At 45.0% G+C, this 21899-nt stretch overlaps 2 protein-coding genes across 5 annotated transcripts in view; both read right to left on the reverse strand.

The window, feature by feature from the left end:
• Positions 1–5178, reverse strand: part of LOC116983504 (inter-alpha-trypsin inhibitor heavy chain H3-like) — a 56254-nt gene extending 51076 nt beyond the window's left edge. For 3 of the 4 annotated variants that reach the window (XM_033037316.1, XM_033037315.1, XM_033037318.1), the window contains exons 1-3: positions 5036–5178; positions 4899–4946; positions 4328–4357 (exon numbers count right to left, since the gene is read on the reverse strand). In XM_033037316.1, coding sequence (XP_032893207.1) covers positions 4328–4357; positions 4899–4946; positions 5036–5125 — 168 coding nt within the window. In that variant the 5' untranslated portion in view covers positions 5126–5178. The remainder of the gene's footprint in view (positions 1–4327; positions 4358–4898; positions 4947–5035) is intronic. The other variant, XM_033037317.1, reaches the window with a different exon arrangement.
• Positions 5179–14601: 9423 nt separating this feature from the next.
• surf6 (surfeit 6) lies at positions 14602–21578 on the reverse strand. Its single transcript, XM_033037324.1, has 4 exons — positions 21161–21578; positions 17910–18077; positions 17570–17655; positions 14602–15883 (listed from the first exon to the last, which is right to left on the reverse strand). The coding sequence occupies exons 1-4, from the start codon at positions 21258–21260 to the stop codon at positions 15197–15199; spliced, it is 1041 nt and encodes a 346-aa protein (XP_032893215.1). The 5' UTR covers positions 21261–21578; the 3' UTR covers positions 14602–15196.
• Between the last annotated feature and the right edge of the window lie 321 nt (positions 21579–21899).

Genomic DNA, 21899 nt, shown 5'->3' on the forward strand with positions numbered 1-21899 from the left:
CCAACCTGGCAGAGCTTTAGAAGATCTGCAGAGAAGAATGGGAGAGATTACCCAAATACAGGTGTGCCAAGCTTGTAGCATCATACCCAAGAAGACTTGAGGCTGTAATCGCTGTCAAAGGTGCCTCAACAAAGTACTGAGTAAAGGGTCTGAATACTTATGTAAATGTGATATTTCAGTTATTTATTTATAATAACTTTGCAAAAATGTCTAAACACCTGTTTTCACTTTTTTATTATGGGGTATTGTGTGTAGATTGATGAATAAAAAAAAGAATTTAATTCATTTTAGAATAAGGCTGTAACGTAACAAAATGGGGAAAAAGGTGAAGAGGTCTGAATACTTTCTGAATGCACTGTTTGCCTCTTATAGTTTTACATAACACTATCAGGTCATCCCTCAGTTCACTTCACTCCAGGAAAAAACAAGCCTAGCCTATCCAAGGTCTACTTACTACCCATCATTAAAGTCCTCCAATCCAGTGGCATGAATATTGATTTATTTAACTTCAAGTAACCCTTGCATCCCCTCTCTCTCCGTCACTCCCCCACCTTAGTCGTCATACTAGTTTCACAGTTGGCCTGCTGAGTTTTACTGTTTGTATAACACATTATCACTTAGTTTACAGCTAACAATGTCCCATTGTGGGCTGACCTTTCCGTGATCATTGTTACTTTTTGCATATCTTTCATTCCCATGCTCTATATTTCTCTATATCACTGTCTGTATCAAAAGAGGGATGACCTGATAGTGTTATGTAAAACTATAAGAGGCAAACAGTGCATTCAGAAAGTATTCAGACCTCTTCACCTTTTCCCTTTCCCCTGACTCTCAGTCTGAAGAAGGGCCTTGACCTGAAATGTCACCTATTCCTTTTCTGAGTTACTGAGTTACTCCAGCTTTTTGTATCTACATCCTGGTGAATCTCCTCTGCACTTTCTCCAGCACAATCAAATCCAACTATTGCATGCCAACCAGAACTGCATGCAATAATTCAAATGAGGTCCAACCAGTTTTGTACAGTTGCAACATACAGTAGTGTCACAACTTTTATTTTCTATGTTTTGCCATTAAAATCCATCCAGAATGCACCCCAGATCTCTTTCTCTCAAAATGAATGAGCTCGTTATTGACTTCAGGATACAAGGTGCCATAAACAATCCTGTCAGCATCAAAAATGCCGAAGTGAAAATGGTCAAGAGCTTCATGTTCTAATGCATAACCATCACCCACAATTTGTCCTGGACCAACCACATAGAAGCTTTGGCCAAGAAAGCACATCAACGCCTCTATTTCCTCAGAAGAAGCTAACTGCATTTAGTTGTCTCTGTACTGTACACAATGACAATAAAGTTGAATCTGAATCTGAAGACGAAGGAAGTTTGGCATGTCTCCAATGACTCTCACCAACCTCTACCGATGCACTATATAAAGCATCCTATTGGGTGCATCACTAATTGGCTTGCCAACAGCTCTGCCCAGGACTGCAAGAAATTAGAGTTGCGGATGTTACCCAGTTCATCACACAAACCAGCCTCCCTTCCATCGACTCCATTTATACTTCTCGTTGCCTTTGGAAATTAACCAACATAATCATGGACCATTTAATCGCATACATTCCCTCTTCTCCCCTCTCCCATTAGGCAGAAGATTCAAAAGCTTGAAAGCACGAGATTCAGGAAAAATTCTTCCTTGTAGTCATTAGACTACTGAACAGACTTCTCATAAGCTAAAGGTGTATTCCTGATCATCCAATCCACCACATTGTGGACCTTGCACTTTTTTCCTTATCTGCACTTTCTCTGTAGCTGTAACGCTATAATGCTGGAACACTATATTCCACACTGTGGTATATTTATCTTTGCACGGCCTCTACATTTGTCTATGACTTGATCATACACGCAGATCGAATAATTTGATCAAGTCTGGACAAGTCCGTGGTCCCTGCCTGCTTCAAAATGTCCATCATTGTACCGGTACCTAAAAATGCCTCCCCAGCCTGTCTGAATGACTACCGTCCGGTGGCCCTCACCGGACGGTAGTCATGAAATGCTTTGAGAGGCTGGTGAAGAAACACATCTGTGCCTACCTCCCTCGCAACATGGACCCGTTACATAGAAACATAGAAAATAGTTGCAGGAGTAGGCAGGAGTAGGCCATTCGGCCCTTCGAGCCTGCACCGCCATTCAATATGATCATGGCTGATCATCCAACTCAGTATCCTGTACCTGCCTTCTCTCCATACCCCCTGAACCCTTTAGCCACAAGGGCCACATCTAACTCCCTCTTAAATATAGCCAATGAACTGGCCTCAACTACCCTCTGTGGCAGAGAGTTCCAGAGATTCACCACTCTCTGTGTGAAAAAGTTTCTTCTCATCTCGGTCCTAAAGGATTTCCAGAGATAATTCGCATACCGTCCGAACAGATCCACGGACGATGCGGTCTCCCAGGTTCTGCACACCGCTCTCTCTCATCTTGACAGCCAGAAGGGGGGGCTACGTGAGGCTGCTGTTCATAGACTTCAGTACAGCCTTCAACACGATAGTCCCCACCAGACTGGCCGAGAAGCTACTGGAATTGGGGCTCAACACCCCACTGTGTGCCTGGGTCCTGGACTTTCTCACCGCCAGGCCCCAGGTAGTCAAGATGGGGGGAAATACATGGAAGTCCCTCACCCTGAGCACAGGATCCCCCAGGGTTGCGTCCTCAGCCCCCTACTGTACTCCCTGTACACACATGACTGTGTGGCTGGGTTCAGCTCCAACTCGTTAATCAAGTTTGCTGATGATACTGTGGTGGTGGGCCTGATCTCAGACAATGATGAGAAGGCCTACCAGGAGGAGGTGGCTGATCTGGCACTCTGGTGTCAGGACAACAGCCTCCTCTTGAACATCAAAAAAACTAAGAAGCTGATCGTGGACTTTAGGAGGGCACATCATCCGAGGACGTACACACCATTGAGGATAAATGGGGATACTGTGGATAGGGTGAGCTGTTTTAAATACCTGGGAGTCCACATCTCTGAGGATATGACATGGACATCACACGCCGCAGCACTCGTGAGTAAGACAAGACAGCACCTTTATCACCTCAGGCAATTGAGGAAATTCAGAGTGTCTCTGAGGATCCCCCAGTTCTTCTACTCAGCGGCTGAGGAAAGCATCTTGTCCGGAAATATCACGATTTAGTTTGGGAACTGCTCTGCCCAGGACAAGATGGCTCTGCAGAGAGTAGTGCGTTCGGCCGAACAAACAACACAAATTGAAATCAACCAAACACATCCCGCAAAAGTAGATTGATGGGAATTTATGAATAAGGCTCTCCTTTTCTCAATAGAATTTATGTATAAGCTTCACTTTGCATGCCTCAACCAGTCCAGAATGCTGTTATGACAATTTAATCTGGATTGCAATGTTGCCCTACAATGACTCAACTCATGACCTGGATAAAATTGTTCAAACCTGTGACTTTCTGCTCGAGAACAGCCTTTCCTCAGCCACAATCCCAACAGCTATTGAGAAGTTAATATTCATGCCAAAGCAATTTAAAAAAAAATGTTTTCTGATCATCTGCATTTAAACATGGAAGTTGGAAGACGAAAATAAATTGTTGGAACACGGGCACCTTCACGTGATTTATTATCCGTACTAAATTATTAGGTAAATAGGACAGCAAAATTTACAAACTACTGTTAAGAAAACTCGTCATCATCATGATTGAGTCACTGAGAAGAAATCTAAAAGCAGAAAACCCCAATACCCCTCTCTTTCAGTCAACAATACGTGTCTGCAAAATGTTTAGGAAGATAGTTGAAGGGAGACCTAATAGAAATATATAAAATCACGAGAGATATACACAGAGTAGACAGTCAGAATCTTTTTCCCCAGAAATCACATACTTGAGGGCTCTATAAAGTCAGAGGGAAAAAGTTTAAAGGAGGTGTGCAGAGCAAGGAATGGTACGTGCCTGGAATGGTGGTGGTGGAAGCAGGTGTAATAACGGCATCTAAGAGGCTTTTAGATACACATAAATACACATGAAATGGAGAGGAATTACCAGAAACGTCACCCACTCCTTCTCTCCAGAGATTTGCCTGTCCCCCTGAGTTACTCCAGCATTTTGTGTCTATCTTCACATCGTATTTTGGTCTGTAACATATAGTTCTAACATCCTAACCTGGGGAAACATCACCCCAGTTCTCCCCTCTCATTATTCTAAACTCCAGAGAAGATAAGTTCAGAGTGCTTAATATATTTACATAAGCCGCCATCAGGGGAATCAATCTAGGGTGCTTTCAGTTGAAAGACTTGTCAAGCAATACTTACTTTGTGTGTCAGTCTCCTTAAGCTTCTTTTCTATGATCAGAAGAGAAGAACATATATATATAACATTGGCTTTTGAGAGGGAAAGCAATTTTGGTTCTGCTTTAAATGGAAATAATAACTAGAAGTAATAAGCAAAATTATGATTGTGTATGAAATTAGTTGAAAACCCAGAGTATTTATTATGCAGGCAGGTTTCACTGCAATCAGTTTCTACAAGTTTCAATCTGTCAACAAATCTCACGTTGAATCCAACAGCTTAATTCATTAGGCCAAACAAATACCAAATTAAAGTTTGATGAAAAACATGGTCAATACATATTACTGCAAAAGTAAGACACTCTGCATGTTGTAATGAAGATACAAGTGGAGGAGAGCTTCTCTGGTGAAAGAAAATAAAATTTATCATGATGTATTGTTGATGGCACTGATGTTGTCTATATTAATTGTATGTCAATGTTCTATATTAATTGTAATTTTAATTGGTTTGATACAACATTATAAGTTTGAAGTTTAGACTTAAAAAGTACAAACTATATTTAAATTGAATATTATGTTTCAATATTAGACATACCTTCACATTTAACGGCTGAAGATTTGGTGAAAGGCTTCCATAAGCAATCTAACACGTTAATTCAAAAAAGAAAACCATGTTAGTCATAGTTATAAAAATACTCAAATTAGCCATAATTCAAAATATTTTCACATTACCCCAGGGTCTTCTGATTCTGTTATGATAAAGTAGGTGGAAGTTAATGTCAGAAGAGACAACAGCAAAAGGTAGAATAACATTTGCTTCATTTTGAAAACAGTGGCTCTGCCCCCACAGGTAAATGCTTTTATTTGAACCTCTGTTAATAATGGAACACATTTACTATTGAGCCAAACTCCACAGATTGAAAAACACACTTTTAACCCTTCGTTGCGCTCTTCTACTGCCAATCTCTTTCATTATTTTCTTCTGACATGTTCACATCTGCTGAGATTTAGATTGACAAAATATAATTCAAGAACATAGAACAGCGTAGCACAGGACCAGGGCCTTCGGCCCACGATATCGGTGCCAAATATGATATCGTTAAACTGCCTGCACCTGATCCATATCCCTCCATTCCCCGCATATATATATATATATATGTATGTGTATGTATGTGTATGTATATGTATATATATATATATATATATATATATATATATATATATATATATATATATATATATACACATACACACACACACACACATATATATACACACATATACATATATACACACACACACACACATATATACACATACACACATATATCTATATTACTAAATCTCTGTTCTTGACCGCTTTTGGCCTTCTGTGCTGCGATTTCCGAGAGAACGCCGCCACCAACGGCCGTCATTTTTGGCCACCTCTCTCAGAGCCCCCCTCCGCCGCATGTGTGCCGAGGATTTTTCCCGTCGATGAAAAATGACAGAGATATTAATGTTTTTACAAAATTCCCCATTCTCTCTGCTGCCCCCGCTGGAGGGAGGGGGAGGGACTATAAAACCAGGAAGTGGTGTGCCTCAATCAGTCTCTGCAAGTGGTGTGCCTCAATCAGTCTCTGCAATTGGTGTGCCTCAATCAGAGCTCTGAATAACACTGAACAAATGTCTCCACAGCTGTGAGTACCCATAATGTGGTTTGAAAATGAAAATGTGGTTAGTTTGAGGAAAAAAGCACTGCCTGCAAATGGTTGTTTGGGTTGAAGTAAAAAGGCACCCCCTCTCCTCTCTCCCCTCCTCCCCCCCCTCCTCCCTCCCCCCTCCCCTCTCTCCCCCCTCCTCTCTCCTCCCCCTCTCCCTCTCCCCCTCCTCCCCCTCTCCCCCCCTCTCCTCTCCCCCCCCTCTCCTCTCCCCCCCCTCTCCTCTCCCCCCCCTCTCCTCTCCCCCCCCTCTCCTCTCCCCCCCCTCTCCTCTCCCCCCCCTCTCCTCTCCCCCCCCCTCTCCTCTCCCCCCCCTCTCCTCTCCCCCCCCCTCTCCTCTCCCCCCCCTCTCCTCTCCCCCCCCCTCTCCTCTCCCCCCCCCTCTCCTCTCCCCCCCCTCTCCTCCCCCCCTCTCCTCTCCCCCCCCTCTCCTCTCCCCCCCCTCTCCTCTCCCCCCCCCTCTCCTCTCCCCCCCCCATCTCCCCCTCTCTCTCTCTCCCCTCTTTTTCTCCCTCTCCTCCCCTCCATCCCCTCCCCCATCATCCCTCCCCTAAACCCCCCTCCCCTCCACACACCCCTACCCTCTACCCCTTCCCTCCACCCTCCCTCCCCCTCCCTGCTCCCCACCTCTCCCCTCCCCTCAGCACACCCTCTCTCCCCCCTCTCTCCCCTAAACCCCCTCCCCTCCACACCCCCAACCCTCTTCCCTCCTCCCTCCCTCCCCCTCCCTGCTCCCCACCTCTCCCCCTCACAGCACCCCCTCTCTCTCCCCCTCACTCTCACCCTCTCTCTCTCCTCCCCTCCTCCCCCACCTTTCCCCCCTCACCCACCCTCCCTCTTCTCCTCCTCTCACCCCCCATCCCTCTTGCCCCTCTCTGTCTCTCTCTCTGTCTCTGCCCTTCTCTCTCTGCCCTCACTCTCTAACCCCCCCCCCCCCCCCCTCCCTCTCTAGATGTGACTGCAAATTGGGGGCTATGCGTCAGTAGATAGGGTGGTTATGGGGTAAAAGGAGCAAATTAATAATATTAATATAATATCAAGGGGGGTAATTAGCGTGAGTGCGGGGGGGGGGGGGGATAGTTAGTTTTTGTGACGCTGCATGCCGCCTCCCCCCCCACAACCGCACGTTGGGGGAACAGACCCAACGGGTCTGCACTTGGTCTAGTATATATATATATATATATATATATATATATATATGTATATGTAATACACATACATACACACACACACACACACACACACACACACACACACACACACACACACATACACACATATACATATATATACACACCGAGTCCACACTGACCATCGATCACCCTAATTCCCACTTTTGCATCCAGTCTCGACACATGAGGGACAATTTATAGAAGCTAATTAACTTACAAACCTGCATGTCTTTGGGATGTGGAAAGAAATCGGAGCACTCAGAGGAAACATGCGGTCACAGTGCGAACTCCATACAAGTAGCACCCATGGTCAGGATCAAACCTGGATCTCTCAAGCTGTGAGGCAGCAGCCCTATCAGCTGCACTACTGTGCGGCCCATTATTTATTTTAAAGCGTGAGACACCATTTATGAAAAGTAACTAAGAAACGGGAGCAGGTGTAGGCCAATTGGCCCTTTGAGCGTGTTCTGCCATTTGGCTCATGCAATCAGCCTCAGGACCATTTTCCCCTTTATCCCCACCGCCAACCCCCTATCCTTGAAAGCACTGGTCAATAAAATATTCAAAGATTCTACCTCCACAATTCATTTGGGAGAGAATTACAGAATTGGAACAATGGACCCTTTTCAGGCTGGAAGACTGGAGTTCCCCGGGATTGGTTCAATTGTTTACTATTTACATTAATAACTTAGAGGAGGGAACAAAATGTACTGATTCCAAGTTTGCCAATGACCAGAAAGTCAGTAGAAGGGCATGTGGTAATGACATCATAGTGATTCTCCAATGTGATTGAGATAGATTCAGTGGTGGGTGACGGCCCATGGCGATTAATGTGGGGAAGGATGACGCCATATGCTTTGGTAAGTGAAATCAAAAGACGGGTTATGATTTAAATGGAGAAAGACTGCAAATGTGTGAGGTTCAAATGGATCTGGGTTGAAACTTGAAGATTAGTCTCTTGCCATGGATGACTGAGGTAAACAATCAGACATATTTAAATGAGGGGGAAAGGATGCTTCATTATGCAGCACCATTGAAGATGAAAGGTATTGATTGTATTTTTGGAAATTGACAAAGTTGGTAATTTCATATTTGTCTCCGAGTGACATCACTGAATGTTATATGCGATTTATCTAGAACCACGTTTTTACACAGAGAGCAGATGGAAGGAGCTGCCAGGGGAAGTTATTGAGGCAGGTACAATAAGGGGGCTAGAGCTGCTGCCTCGCAGCACCAGACTGCCGGGTTCGATCTTGACCTCAAGTGCTGTCTGTGTAGAGTTTGCACGTTCTCCCCGTTTCCTCCCACATCTTAATGACAAGCAGATTCATAGGTAATTGGTCTCTGAAAATTGCCTTTCGGCTGTAGGGAGCTGATGTGATCGTAGTATGACATAGAACAAGTGTGAATGATTGTTCAATGGTCAGCATGGATTCGCTGGGCCAAAGAGCCTGTTTTCATGCTGTTTTAATCAATCAAAAATTTTCAAAATATTTTGGACAGGTACACAAATAGGAAAGGTATAGAGGGATAGGGGCAAACATAGGCAAATGCACTAGCTTAGATGGGGCACATGGACGACTTGGGTCAAAGGGTCAATTGCTGTGCGGTTTGACTATACGACTGGATGAGACTATTTAATATTTTTTTGACTAAACAGTTCCAATCCAATCCAACTTTATTTGTTAACTAAACAGTTATTAAATATAGACCCTTTGGGCCCCGTTCCCCCAAAGTAATATTCCACCACTCATCTGTTCCCCCAATGCAACCCATTTCCACCACTCACCCATTCCTCCAAAGCAACCTGTTTCCACCACTCACCCGTTCCGCTAACGCAATATTCCACCACTCACCCATAGCCCCCAGCTGCGCAGGTGCAGCTCATTTCCCCTCATCCCCCAACACTCCCACCCCCTCTTCACCCTCCCTCTTCTTTCCTCTCCTCCCTCCCCTCTCCTTTCCCCTACCCTCAGTCACTCTCTCCCACCCTACATTATGCTACCCCTCTCCCCTCCCTACCCACCTTGACGCCATTGTAAGGTGGAAACTGCTGTTTTATGTAACTGAGATCCCATTGTGATGTCATTATGGGGTGGAGCACTGCTGATGGGCAGTTTATGTAAGTAAGGCTTTGTAAAGTTCAAAATGTGAATAACGTGTAAAATATAACATCAATCTGAACAAAACTTGATAAAAACACACCACAGAACAATTGTGAGTAATAGCCTTGTCTCACGGTTCGAGTTGACCCACGAGTGACCCCGAGTGAAAGACTCGTGGTTGTGTACAAGACTCCAAGTTGATGATCAAGAGTTTAACCAAGTTCCCACGGGTATGTCTAAGTTTGCCGTTTACTTCTCATTTCTGCGATGTACCAAGTTCCTCTCCCGAGTTACCAAGTTCCACTCCCGAGTTACTCTTGAGCCAACCGTGAATGAAGGCCTGTTTTAGGAATCAAATAGAGGAGTTGGACAGCATCTCATACAGTAAGTATATTCTGATTCAGTATTGAAAGTTATTCAATTTCAGAACTTTAAAAAACTAGGCAGGATCTCGGCCCTGCACTCGCTGCCATTGTGCAACAAGGAGGCGGTGGCGGCAAAGCAACAGTGTTAAAGACGACAGCTCCATCCTGCGGCTTTGAATAGCGCCACAAGTCGGCAAGTTGCGTCCACGAGTTCCGACTTTCCCGCTACGTTAATTGTACGTGATTACCACGAGTTAAATTTGTTATAAAACTCGGGGTACCTCGCACCGTGAGACAGGGGTTTAAGGTGGTCCAAAAATTGTAGCGCTATCGTGTACCGTTTTGGCGTAGTTCTGGGAGCACATGGGCACGCATGCACACAGACAGAATCACAAACAACATGAACTTTAGTAATGTATATAGATTTTGTTTTAGATTATTTTATTTTTAGTCATTTAATTATTAATTATTTTGAACATGTCCCATCACTGAACTGATAACATTTAAAGGCATAAGTGTGGCGGCACCTGGTGGCAAGCCACGGGTACAACGAACCCTCAGCTCTGGAGGGAGGCGTCTCGGTGTGGGAGGCGCTAGTCACGGGGCTGTTACCTGAGTGGGTATTTAAGGCCGGGCAAAGCCCGTGACCGAGGAGTTAGGAGCTATACAGTACAGTATAAAACACGTCTCGAGCACACGACCTGTGTCCGCTAGGTTTTTGGCTGGACCCGCTACACTGGTGACCCCGACGCCCAGGAGTGTAATCCTCGAAGGAAAATTTCGAAAGAAAATGCAATCCGTCGCTGCCGCCTACGAGGCCAAACTCACGTGGTCTCCCTGAAGCTGCCGACATTTTAGACCTCGCAGCTGAGGGTATGGTTCCGACAGGCCGAGTCCCAATTCTACATCTACGGCGTAACGACCGACGAGACCCACTATCACTACGTGGTAAGCGCTCTCGATCAAGAAGCAGCCAGTCGGGTTGTACTTTACCTCGATAATCCGCCGGCGGTAGGAAAATATACAGGTCTCAAGAAGCTGCTGCTCCGGATCTTCGGGCCGAACGGCAAGGATCGATCGACCACACCCACAAGAGGCACAGGAGAGGACGATGGCTGAGCAGGAGCCAGTAGATCCAGGTAAAAGGATGTGGTGTTTTTACCACCAACGCTGGGGTTGAGCGACCCACCAATGGCGCCAACCGTGTTTGTTTCCGGGAAGCGCCGGTGCCGGCTGCCGATAGTCACCGCGGTGGCCGGCAGGATCCATCGCCTGTATGCCTGGGACCGGCACTCGGGGCTCAGGTACTTGGTGGACACCAGGGCAGAGGTCAGCGTTTTGCCCCCATCCGGACTGGACACTCATTCTGGTAAAAGGGGCCCCTCTTAACTGCTGCGAATGGCAGTCAAATCCGCACATACTCGGCGCATGCCATTTCACCTGGCCATTCATCATCGCGGACGTGGCCCAGCCGCTGCTGGGCGCAGATTTCTTGCGGGCGCTGTCGCTCCTCGTGGAAGTGAGGGGCCAACGCCTCGTCCACGCGTCAACGTTCGAGAAGATCTCCTTGCGCTCTACTGCGCCCATCAGCAACCCCGTAGCAACGGTGGACAATGTCTACGCCCAGGTACTGGCTGAGTTTCCGGACATTGTCACCCCCAAGTTCGGCTTGGCCAGCCTGAGGCACGGTGTCATGCACCATATTCTGACATCGGGTCCACAGCTCCACGCCCGCAGGCTCGCCCCCGACAACTACGCCAAGGCGTAGTTTCGGAGTATGGAGCCCATGGGCATCATTTAACGCTCCGACAGCCCATGGGCCTCCCCGCTGCACATGGTGCCGAAGGTGTCCGGCGGCTTGAGACCGTGCGGGACTTCCGCCAACTTAACAAGGCCACGACCCCATTCCCCACATACAGGAATTCTCAGCCCATCTGGCTGGGGCTAGGTTCTTCTCAAAGATCGACTTAGTCCAGGGATATCACCAGATCCCCGTACGATCGGAGGATGTCCCCAAAACGGCAATTATCACCCCATTCGTGTTGTTTGAGTTCCTGCGGATCCCTTTGGCCTTGAGAACGCCGCGCAGGCCTTTCAGCGCCTGATGGACATCGTTGGGCGCAGGCTCGACTTCCTGTATATCTACCTGGAGGACATCCTCGTGGCGAGTCATTCGCGAGAGGAACACTGCGCCCACCTACGTCTACTTTTCCAGCGCCTCAGTGACCATGGCCTCGTGATTAACCCTGGCAAGTGCCAGTTCGGCCTCCGGGCCATCATCTTCCTGGGACATCGGGTGACACGGCACAGAGCAGTTCCTCTGTTGGAGAGGGTTGAGGCAATCTGCCAGTTCCCACGGCCTGCTACAGTCCATGGCCTCTGAGAATTCGTAGGAATGGTTACTTTTTACCACTGGTTCGTTCAGCGGCTGCCAAACATTTGCGGTCGTTTTCCAGTTGCTGGCAGGCAAGCAACGGGAGATAGTGGGACGCTGTTGCCATGGCAGCATTTGAAGGGGCGAAGGAGGCCTTGGTTCGGGCCACTATGTTCGTGCATCCGTCGGCTGATGCGCCCACAGCCCTTACCGTGGATGCCTCGGACTCTGCGGTCAGCGGCGTTTTGGAACAGTTGGTAAACGGCCGTTGGAGGCCTCGGACCTTCTTTAGCCGTCAACTGAGCCCTGCGGAACAGCGCTACAGCTGCTCATCGGTTTTTGGCCGGATTCCCGAGTCCCCGCTACACAAGACATTTTTTTAAACCAGTTACAAACATGGATCACAGCAGTCAAAGAATGCGCATCCTGCAATTGCTCACAATTTCACTAATCTGAGTCTATATTTGTATGTGATGGATATGTTCTGAATAATTTTGCCTGTTTCTTTTGATTCCTGATTGTATTTTGCTACATTGCCCATCCCCCCCCCCCCCGTTTCAACCCTCTGCACCATGTACAGGCGCTCCCCAATTTATGTAATAGGCAACTTATGTAAACTCACACTTACATAAGGAATTCTTTAAGCCCACTGCTTTATTTCCGAGTTGTGCATCTCAGTAGTCTCTGTAGCAGTGCGCTACTGCCGGCACATGCAATCATTTCCACAAGACATTCAGCTGTTCTCGTGGATGCTCCCATGTGGTATCCCACTGGTGCTACACAGTACAAATAGTAAATTTACGTGCGTGAAGCAGCACTCCCGTTTCTGACTTGCATAACATTGGATTTACAAGGATTAGAGGGATGCAACCCTTACACAAGCCGGAGAGCGCCTGCAAAAACAGAAATAACCGCACATTTCCTTGATGTGTAACCAAAGGTGGTATCTAGTTTCCCAAATTCAGTAATGGGAGCTTACAGCTATTAGTCAAACTTGCTCTATGGATACACCCATGAAACCATGGGTGCTATCCATCAAGCTATCCATGAAACCGACTATCGTATTTCCCAGCAATGAAGGCGCACCTGCGTCGAAGACGCACTCCCATTTTGAGTTGCTAAATTTAGAAAAAAGGCTGGCGGGACATGATCTAGGGTTTGGTTTAGTCCAGGGGTTGACAACCTTTTTTGCATAGGGGCCAGGACCCATGTTTGTGAGCGGATGGCGGGCCACATCTATCGCCATAATTAATAAATGGAGGTAATAATACATATTAAATAAATTAGTAATAATACATATTAATATAATCTAAATGAGTAATAATGCACACTTTTAATATAGTTTTCACATGTTTTTCAATTCGTTTTCTGCAGTTCCCAGATCCCTTGCGTCCCCGGGAGTGACTGCAGTTCCCAAGTCACCTGCCCCGGGACTGGCTGTAGCGTCCAGGTCGCCTGCGAGCCCCGGCACTAGCTGCAGTTCCCAGGTCGCCTGAGAGCCCCGGGTCTAGCTGCAGTTCGGCTGTCCAGTTCCGGCGGCCACTCGCAGCCACCCGAGCTACTGAGTGAGTTGCTGGCATGATCTCTGACCCCCTCCTTCTCAACGCTCCTGCCCTCCCCGTAACTTTACCTCGAGCGGCCCAACCGTGCTGACCTGGGCCAGACACCCCACACGCTGTGGAAGGAACTCTTCCTCCCTCCCAGTGGTGCTGTCCTTTTACAGCCGCTGTACTGAGGGATAGCCAAGACGCAGATAAATTTTCGGGCCTTATTTTAGGGTAAAAAATAGCGTCTTCATTGCCGGGAAATAAGGTACTGATTAGCATTTGCCATTTCACTGAACTCTTGAAGTCAAAATGTTGAACTGCTGTTTTATCATTTTTCATGACATTTGGATACAGAAGCTTATGAGCTAAAGATAAACATAGTATATAATGCCCACTTTAGTGTTGTAAATCGCATAAAAGTAAAGCAACTGCAAGTAAGAAACCAAAGAGAGGCCAAGATGTCAAAAACAGGATCATCTTTAGGGGATGAATATTTCACATGTGGCTTTATTGCATCCACCCAGGCTTTGCTGCTCAACAAGTGTAGTCTTTCTATCAATGACACCATCCAACAACAAGTTAACATAATTGGCTGGATTTAGATGTGTAGGAAGGAATTGCAGATGCTGGTTTACACCATGGATACAAATTGCTGGAGTAACTCAGTGGGTCAGGCGGCATCTCTGGAGAGAAAGAATGTGTGAAGTCTCAGGTTGAGACCCTTCTTTAGACTGAGAATCAGGGGAGAGGGAAACTAGAGGTATGAAAAGGTGCCGATACTCGGTCCGAAGAAGGTCTCGACCTGAAACATAGTCTGTTCCTTTCCTCCTACCTTAACTTGATGTTAGAGCACACAGGAAGGTTTGTAAAGTATCTGGTTTTGGGAGCAAATGGAGAATAATCTCAGAAGTAATGAGTTCTCCAAAAGAATCCAACTTCTAAACAAAAAAACGTGAACATTTCAAACCTCTTATGGCACCTGAATAGCGCAATGACCTGCTGAATTAGAAACTGCCCAGTAAAAATACCCATAAATTATAAACAGCATTAGAAAATTTATTTAGCTTTTAGGCAAGATACAAAACACATTTAAAATCAGCAAATCTTCAATGTATCGACTTAGTATTCACTTCTGGCAAACAATTATAATTTATCAACCGAGTCTGTCACAGTGAGCAAGAATCAGTATATTTACTCAATGAATAAATCGGGGGGGGGGAGGGGTTGGAATTAAAGGCAGGATTAGCCTCAACCATGGCAGTAAGATGTTAGTTTTCAATTGTTCTGCTCACCCCATAAAATATCGTCTCTTATTATTGGAGTGCGATTGTGGCTTATGCATGAACTTCAATAGCAGGCATTGATACGACATTTAACAGGGCAGGATCCAAAGTGACTGAATGAACCAATGGCGTTAGAACTTTTTGAAGTCAATAAAAACAGGTGTTCAGAAATGATCAAGCAGCATTGAGTCCTGCCTTTCATAAAGTGAAATTGTTAAAGAAAGTCGCTAGTGTAAACATTACACCGTTTGCAATTCGTCGAGGTTTTATACTAAATTTGAAACACGGTGGTAGTAGCATACTGCACTGCCTGTGTGTCTGGGCACATTAAAATTCATTTATTACATTCAAAGATTTGCTTTCTTCAAATCTTCAGGAAGTATACGTCCCTTCTTTCTTGCCTTGTTTTTCCTTCGCTCTATTGCAGCATCTTTCTTTTTCTTTAAATTTGTTTTCCTCTTTTCTTGCCGATGCTGCATCTTCTCGACGACATGCTCTGTTCGTTTCTCCCAACGCTTTTGCCGCTGGGACTTCATTTTCTCCTTTCTTTTTAAAGAAGCCTTTAACAGTTCCTCGTTATCCTTAATTTTCAGACCTTCTGCTTTGTACAGAACATTGGTCCACTTCATTTTTGCTTCTACTTCCATTGCTTTATTTTCATCCTTGCTTTTTAATTCTTCAATCTTATTCTTATGGGCTTCCAGCCTAGACAAAAGTTGTTTGTAGTTTCTGCCAGTCAAAGGTGTAATGCCACCTTTAATGCTTTTCCGTTTCTCTTTCTTCTTTAGTTTCTTGTCTATAATTGCCTCGGCTGTCACATTCACTTTGTTGAAGAGTATTTGAGTTTCCACTTGCTCCAATTTGTCTTTTTTCTCTTCTTCTTGAGTTGTAACTGCTTCGCTCTCCTGAACAGTGCTCTCCTCCTGCTTCTTCATTCGCCATTCCTTCCGTTTTCGTTTCTTCCTTTCCTTCTCCTGCTTTCTGCGCAGACGTTTCCTCTCTCGCTCTTCAGGCAACAAGCCGTTTTGGTTGCCCTGGAAAAAAATTGCACGAAACATAAAGGTAGGGAAAATGCAATCATTGGAAACACTTGAGTAATGATTAGTTGTAAGCCACTCATGTGACACAACACTTAAAATTCCTCAGAGTAATCAGCGACAAAATTAGTACTTTCAATCCCTTCACTGCTAATTCATTCTAGCAGCTTCTTATTTGAGCAGGGACCTATCTTCCACCTCACTAGCTTCCACATTCAATGATTCACCCGACTGAATTTTTGCCAGCTGCATCATGATTCCAGCACTAAACACCCAACTCCCTTTTGTCATTTTGAAGAAATTATTCACTTCATAACTCCTCCTCGCTCTTCTGTCTCCCACTCGTGACGAGGCATTAAATGGCACTTTCCCATGCAATCGCAAGAGACACAACAACTGACCCTTTCACCTCTTCACTTCCTGCCATCCAGGGACACAATAAATCCGTCCATGTCAAGCAGCGATTCACTTACACTTCTCCCAATCTAGTGCACTGAATTTTACGTTCACAACGCAGCTAATTCCACACTGGAAAATTCAAATGCAGATGGGGTGATGTAGAAACAAGGAACTGCAGATGTTGGTTTACAAAAGGAAAAACAGAAAGTGATTAAGTAAATCAGCGGGTCAGGAAGCATCTCTGGAGAACATGGATAGGTGGCATTTTGGGTCAGATTCCTTCTTCAGACTGATTGGAGGAAGCTGGAAGAGAGAAGCGAAAGGACAAAGCTGGGCATGGAATAGTTACAGGTGATGGTGAGTTTGAGAGGCAGATGGTTGGACAAAGGCCAGATATGAAAAACAAGGTGTGAAACAAAAGGATTGAAGAGCTGCAAATTGTGAAACTGGGGGAAGAATTGCAAGTAGGAGGAGGGTCAGAAATTGGCAAACGTTTGGGTGGGGCACAGCGGCAGAGTTGGAGGGGGTAAGAAAGAGGGTTGGGAAGTGGGAATTTGTTGTTACTTGTAGACAATGGAGATGGGACAGAAAGGTCAGTATAGGAATGGAAAGGGCATGATGGGAATGACGTACTGTAATCATTCCATAGGAGTGATCCTGCGTTTTGGGATTTCGCCACTTTCATTACCACACCACTACAGCTTGTCTACCTAAACCATTCAATTCAAGTGTGAGTAACAGCACCACATCTATTGGCTTCCGGATTAATTATTGAATTCTCCAACTCTCACTTTTTATTTCTGTATCAGAATTAGCCATCTCTGCCTTGCATTATTTTAGCCCAGTTATTCCTTTGGTATAGTCTAGCCTACTGGACATGTCACATAGCTTTGCTATGAGCATAAACTGATCTTAACAGTTATATCAACTCATTTGGTCTCACCTTATAAGTTATTCTCTTTGTTCTACAAATCCCTCAACCATCTTGTCCGTCATTTGTTTCCCTCTTTCTGGCAAGATCTCAGACCTGAAATGTTGACAGTTTCTTTCCACAGATGCCAATGAGCTGCCAAGTGTTTCTAGCATTTCCTGTTTTTTTAATTTAAATTTTCCAGCATATGCACTTTTTTTTTTTCATTTTTCCACATCTTATCCAAAGTTGCATTTTTGTAATCCAAGTCGTGGTTTAACTGGGGTTGCCAAAATATTCCCCAAGTTATTTTTTTAAATGCACCTCTAAGGATTCAACCCCAGTAAAATTTAAGGCATTTTTAAATATCATACCTGCCCCTGGCTTTCTTGAATTTTTTCATGCAATCGCTGCCGCAGAAGATTTACTGTTGAAAAAGAATTTGTGTCCACTCTGCTGACTAAAATAAAGCATATCAGAAGTTACAATTTATAATTGGTTATTGTATTTTCATCCTTAGCCATGCCCATAGAGGAGCATTAAACAAAACAATAGCTTCAAATAACTTTTACAGGACCTTATGATTAATCTATGCAGTACAATTACAAAGCATGTACAGGAACAAGAGGATGCATACAAAGAGCATTTAGTTAAAAAAAGGCAAATTATCTATGGGATGAATAGCAAATATTATCATTGTAAATTTTCTCATACCTCTGGGACTTTGGTGGTTTTTGTTCTGTTTTGTTTCGCCTTCAACAGTTTTAGGTTGATCCCTTTTTACCGCCGGAAAGACTTTTATCTCCTTAGAAGGCTGCTTTTTTCTCTCCTTTTTCTTCTTTTTGGTTTGCGTTGTGTTTGCAGATCCTTCTCTTTTGAAAACTGAAAAAATACAAACACAAATGAAACACGGCTCATGCTTCATCAGCATTTAGTAATTAACATCATCTGGACATTACATCCTGACCTTTATCTAGTCCAGTGCTTCTTAAACTATTTCAGTGTCATTCACCCTTGAGACTTTATCACAAAATTTAATTCACCTTCGACTAAATTTTCTTATGTTTTTTTTTGGGTAATTTTTGTCTTATTCTCCCTCGTGTAAGTTTAAGTTTACATTTATTGTCACGTGCACCAATTGGTACAGTGAGATTTGAGTTGCCATACAGCCATAAAAATAAAAGAACACAACACATGATAGAATTTAACACGAACATCCCCACACAACAGAATCAGCGTTTCCCACTGTGAGGGAAGGCAATAAAGTTATGTCATCTTCCTCTTTGTTCACCCGTGGTTGGGACCTCGAGCCCTCCGCAGTCGCCGATACGGAAGCCCGATGATCGAAACTCCGACGTCGGAATGGAAGAATATTCTCAGCGGCTTGGAGTTTCCGAATCGGCCACTTCTTACCGGAGACCAGTCTAAAGGCCGAGCTGAGCGGAGATTCAACACTGACGGCCCTCGGCAAAAGAATCCCAAGACGTCACGATGTTAAAGTCAGCGCCGCCCGCGGCTGGAAGCTCCGCAGACCACAGCTCCACAGTGTTAAAGTCGGCTGTCACAGCACTCCAGAGCTCCACACGGCGACCCCAGTAAGGCATCGCCCGCTCCGCGGTGGTACTTCAGTGCTGCGCAGAAAAGGCCGCGCCAATCCAGATGGTAGGCCGCGAGGAGGGGGCGAAGATGCGGCTCGGAGGAAAGACGCATCCCCGGCCAGGTAGTGACTGAGAAAAACGTTTTCCCCTTCCCCCCCCACACATAAAAAGACTATAAGACCTCCAAAACAAAACTTTTTAATAGACTAAAAATAAAAAAAGATGAAAGGACGAACAGCTGCAGGCGAGGCTGCCATACTCAATGGCGCTCCATATAACCATATAACAATTACAGCACGGAAACAGGCCATCTCGACCCCTCTAGTCCGTGCCGAACACATAATCTCCCCTAGTCCCATATACCTGCGCTCAGACCATAACCCTCCATTCCTTTCCCATCCATATAACTATCCAATTTATTTTTAAATGATAAAAACGAACCTGCCTCCACCACCTTCACTGGAAGCTCATTCCACACAGCTACCACTCTCTGAGTAAAGAAGTTCCCCCTCATGTTACCCCTAAACTTCAGTCCCTTAATTCTCAAGTCATGTCCCCTTGTTTGAATCTTCCCTACTCTCAGTGGGAAAAGCTTTTCCACGTCAACTCTGTCTATCCCTCTCATCATTTTAAAAACCTCTATCAAGTCCCCCCTTAACCTTCTGCGCTCCAAAGAATAAAGCCCTAACTTGTTCAACCTTTCTCTGTAACTTAGTTGCTGAAACCCAGGCAACATTCTAGTAAATCTCCTCTGTACTCTCTCTATTTTGTTGACATCCTTCCTATAATTAGGCGACCAAAATTGTACACCATACTCCAGAATTGGCCTCACCAATGCCTTGTACAATTTTAACATTACATCCCAACTTCTATACTCAATGCTCTGATTTATAAAGGCCAGCACACCAAAAGCTTTCTTTACCACCCTATCTACATGAGATTCCACTTTCATGGAACTGTGCACAGTTATTCCCAGATCCCTCTGTTCACCTACCCCTAAATTGTATAATTTTATATGTAATTTATTTAGTCACATGAGCAAAAAACATAAATTAACTCATTTCTTATGTTTATTTTATTCAACTCTTTGAACATCTAAAAATCTAAAGTAAACTATGGAGTGAAAAAAAGTTTTAAATCATTCGATTAGAGTTGGAAAATCATTCGATTAGAATGATAAAAAAAAATTCCAACGTCTAAACACTGGGCTTCAGCCCCATCCTACCCTTTCGGGCTCTGATTACTGCAGTTTTATTCTTGGAAAACTAGCTCAAAAAACCATGGTCTTCCCTAAAAGGTTATATTACAGTAAATTTGGGAAATATCCTGCTACTTTGAAATTAGAAAACCACAGGGAGAGAGAAAAAACATAACAAATTTCCAGCTACACTGCCATTAAAACCAATGGCAGTGTACTAACAGCTTACTAACCACTTTAATGGCAATGCCTTCTTTAATTATAGAAAATATATAAATATCTGAATAAATTAAGTAATTCACCCTTCATTCACCCCTCTAGTTTAATTCACCCCAAAATAATTTCATTTACCCTTGGGTGAACCATTCTCCAGTTTAAGAAACACTGATCTAGTCCACCTAAAATAGTTTCACAAAAATGTTACAATACAGGAAGATTACACTTAGTCTGAAGATAGGTCCCAAAACATCATCTATCCATTTTCTTGAGATACTCCGAGTACTCCAGCATTCCCTGCCGTGGAGGCCAAGTCACTGGATGTATTTAAGAGAGACTTAGAGAGAGATCTAGGGGCTAGTGGAGTCGAGGGATATGGGGAGAAGGCAGGCACGGGTTATTGATAGGGGACAATCAGCCATGATCACAATGAATGGCGGTGCTGGCTCGAAGGGCCGAATGGCCTCCTCCTGCACCTATTTTCTATGTTTGAGTCCTTTTGACATTCAGCCCCTTGTTCCCACATTGATTCCTTATGGGCACATATATTAAGTTATATTATCAAGCTACTTCTCCAAACTTGCAAATTATTTTCCCTTTAGCCGACCCAATTCCTTTTCTTTAAAACCCAAATTAACCTTCACGTCCTACAAATTCAGCATTTACATGACACTATTGAGTTCCATTTTCCCAACGTGTACTGTCCACATTTAATCATCACTTCCTTTCTTTCTGAAGTACATTGGGTTTCCATTCTGCAGTGTTTCAAACTCAAATCTCCCTTGACAGATAGGACATGTCTAAAAGTTGGGTCACATCAATATTGTAACAGCAAGAACAAAAATAATGATATTAGTTCAGCCTAGGCTACCTTTTTGGGGGAAAAACACTTGCCCTGAGCTTGTTTTAACTTCCAGCATTTGCTATTTGTAAACCTGCAAACGCATTCTTACCGAACTTCTGTTTACGCGGCTCCTGGTTCTGTCGGGCACATACTTTGCTCCCCAAACTCTGTAAATACTTATCCTTTGCAGCGAGACTCGGGGCATCCATTCTGAACTGGAAGACGTTGATCTACGGGCGGGAAAGCGAGCAGAGTCGCCACGTGGTTCAAGCAAGGTGGTGGAGAAAGGAAGAGGAGGGATTTGAATGTTATTCGCGATTGAAAAAGCTGCTGACTGTGTTGGCGGCCGCTAGTTGTGGGCAAAGATCATAGAGCTCCGCTATAGGATCTTTAGTTGTGGGGCCTGGTGATGGCGGACGGATGACAGATGTCGATCTTTGCTGCCCGGTGCCGGCGCCTGCGCGTCATCACCCGGCGCCAGACCCTGCCCCGCAGACAGACAGACAGAGAGACAGACAGACAGGCAGGCGGGCGGGGCAAAGGTCATGGAGCGCGGGCGGGCGGGCGCACTCTGACCGCGTCACCGGCCGGCTTGGGAGCACCAGCAAAGATACGAGAAAATATCATAGAAGCGCTCTATGACCTTTGGCACCAGGAAGATCCACGACTGGGGGCTAACGCCACCGGTGGAGCTGGTCACGACCTCAGGCTGCTCTACAAATAAATATATAGCGTGAAATGTAACAACGCAGCTCGGGTTTGGGAAAAGCTCTGCTCAAGACCGAAATAGATTGTGTGGGAAAGAACTGCAGATGTTGATTTATACCGAAAATAGACATAAAATGCTG

This window comes from Amblyraja radiata, chromosome 18 (assembly GCF_010909765.2).
Source record: "Amblyraja radiata isolate CabotCenter1 chromosome 18, sAmbRad1.1.pri, whole genome shotgun sequence".
NCBI lineage: Eukaryota > Metazoa > Chordata > Chondrichthyes > Rajiformes > Rajidae > Amblyraja > Amblyraja radiata.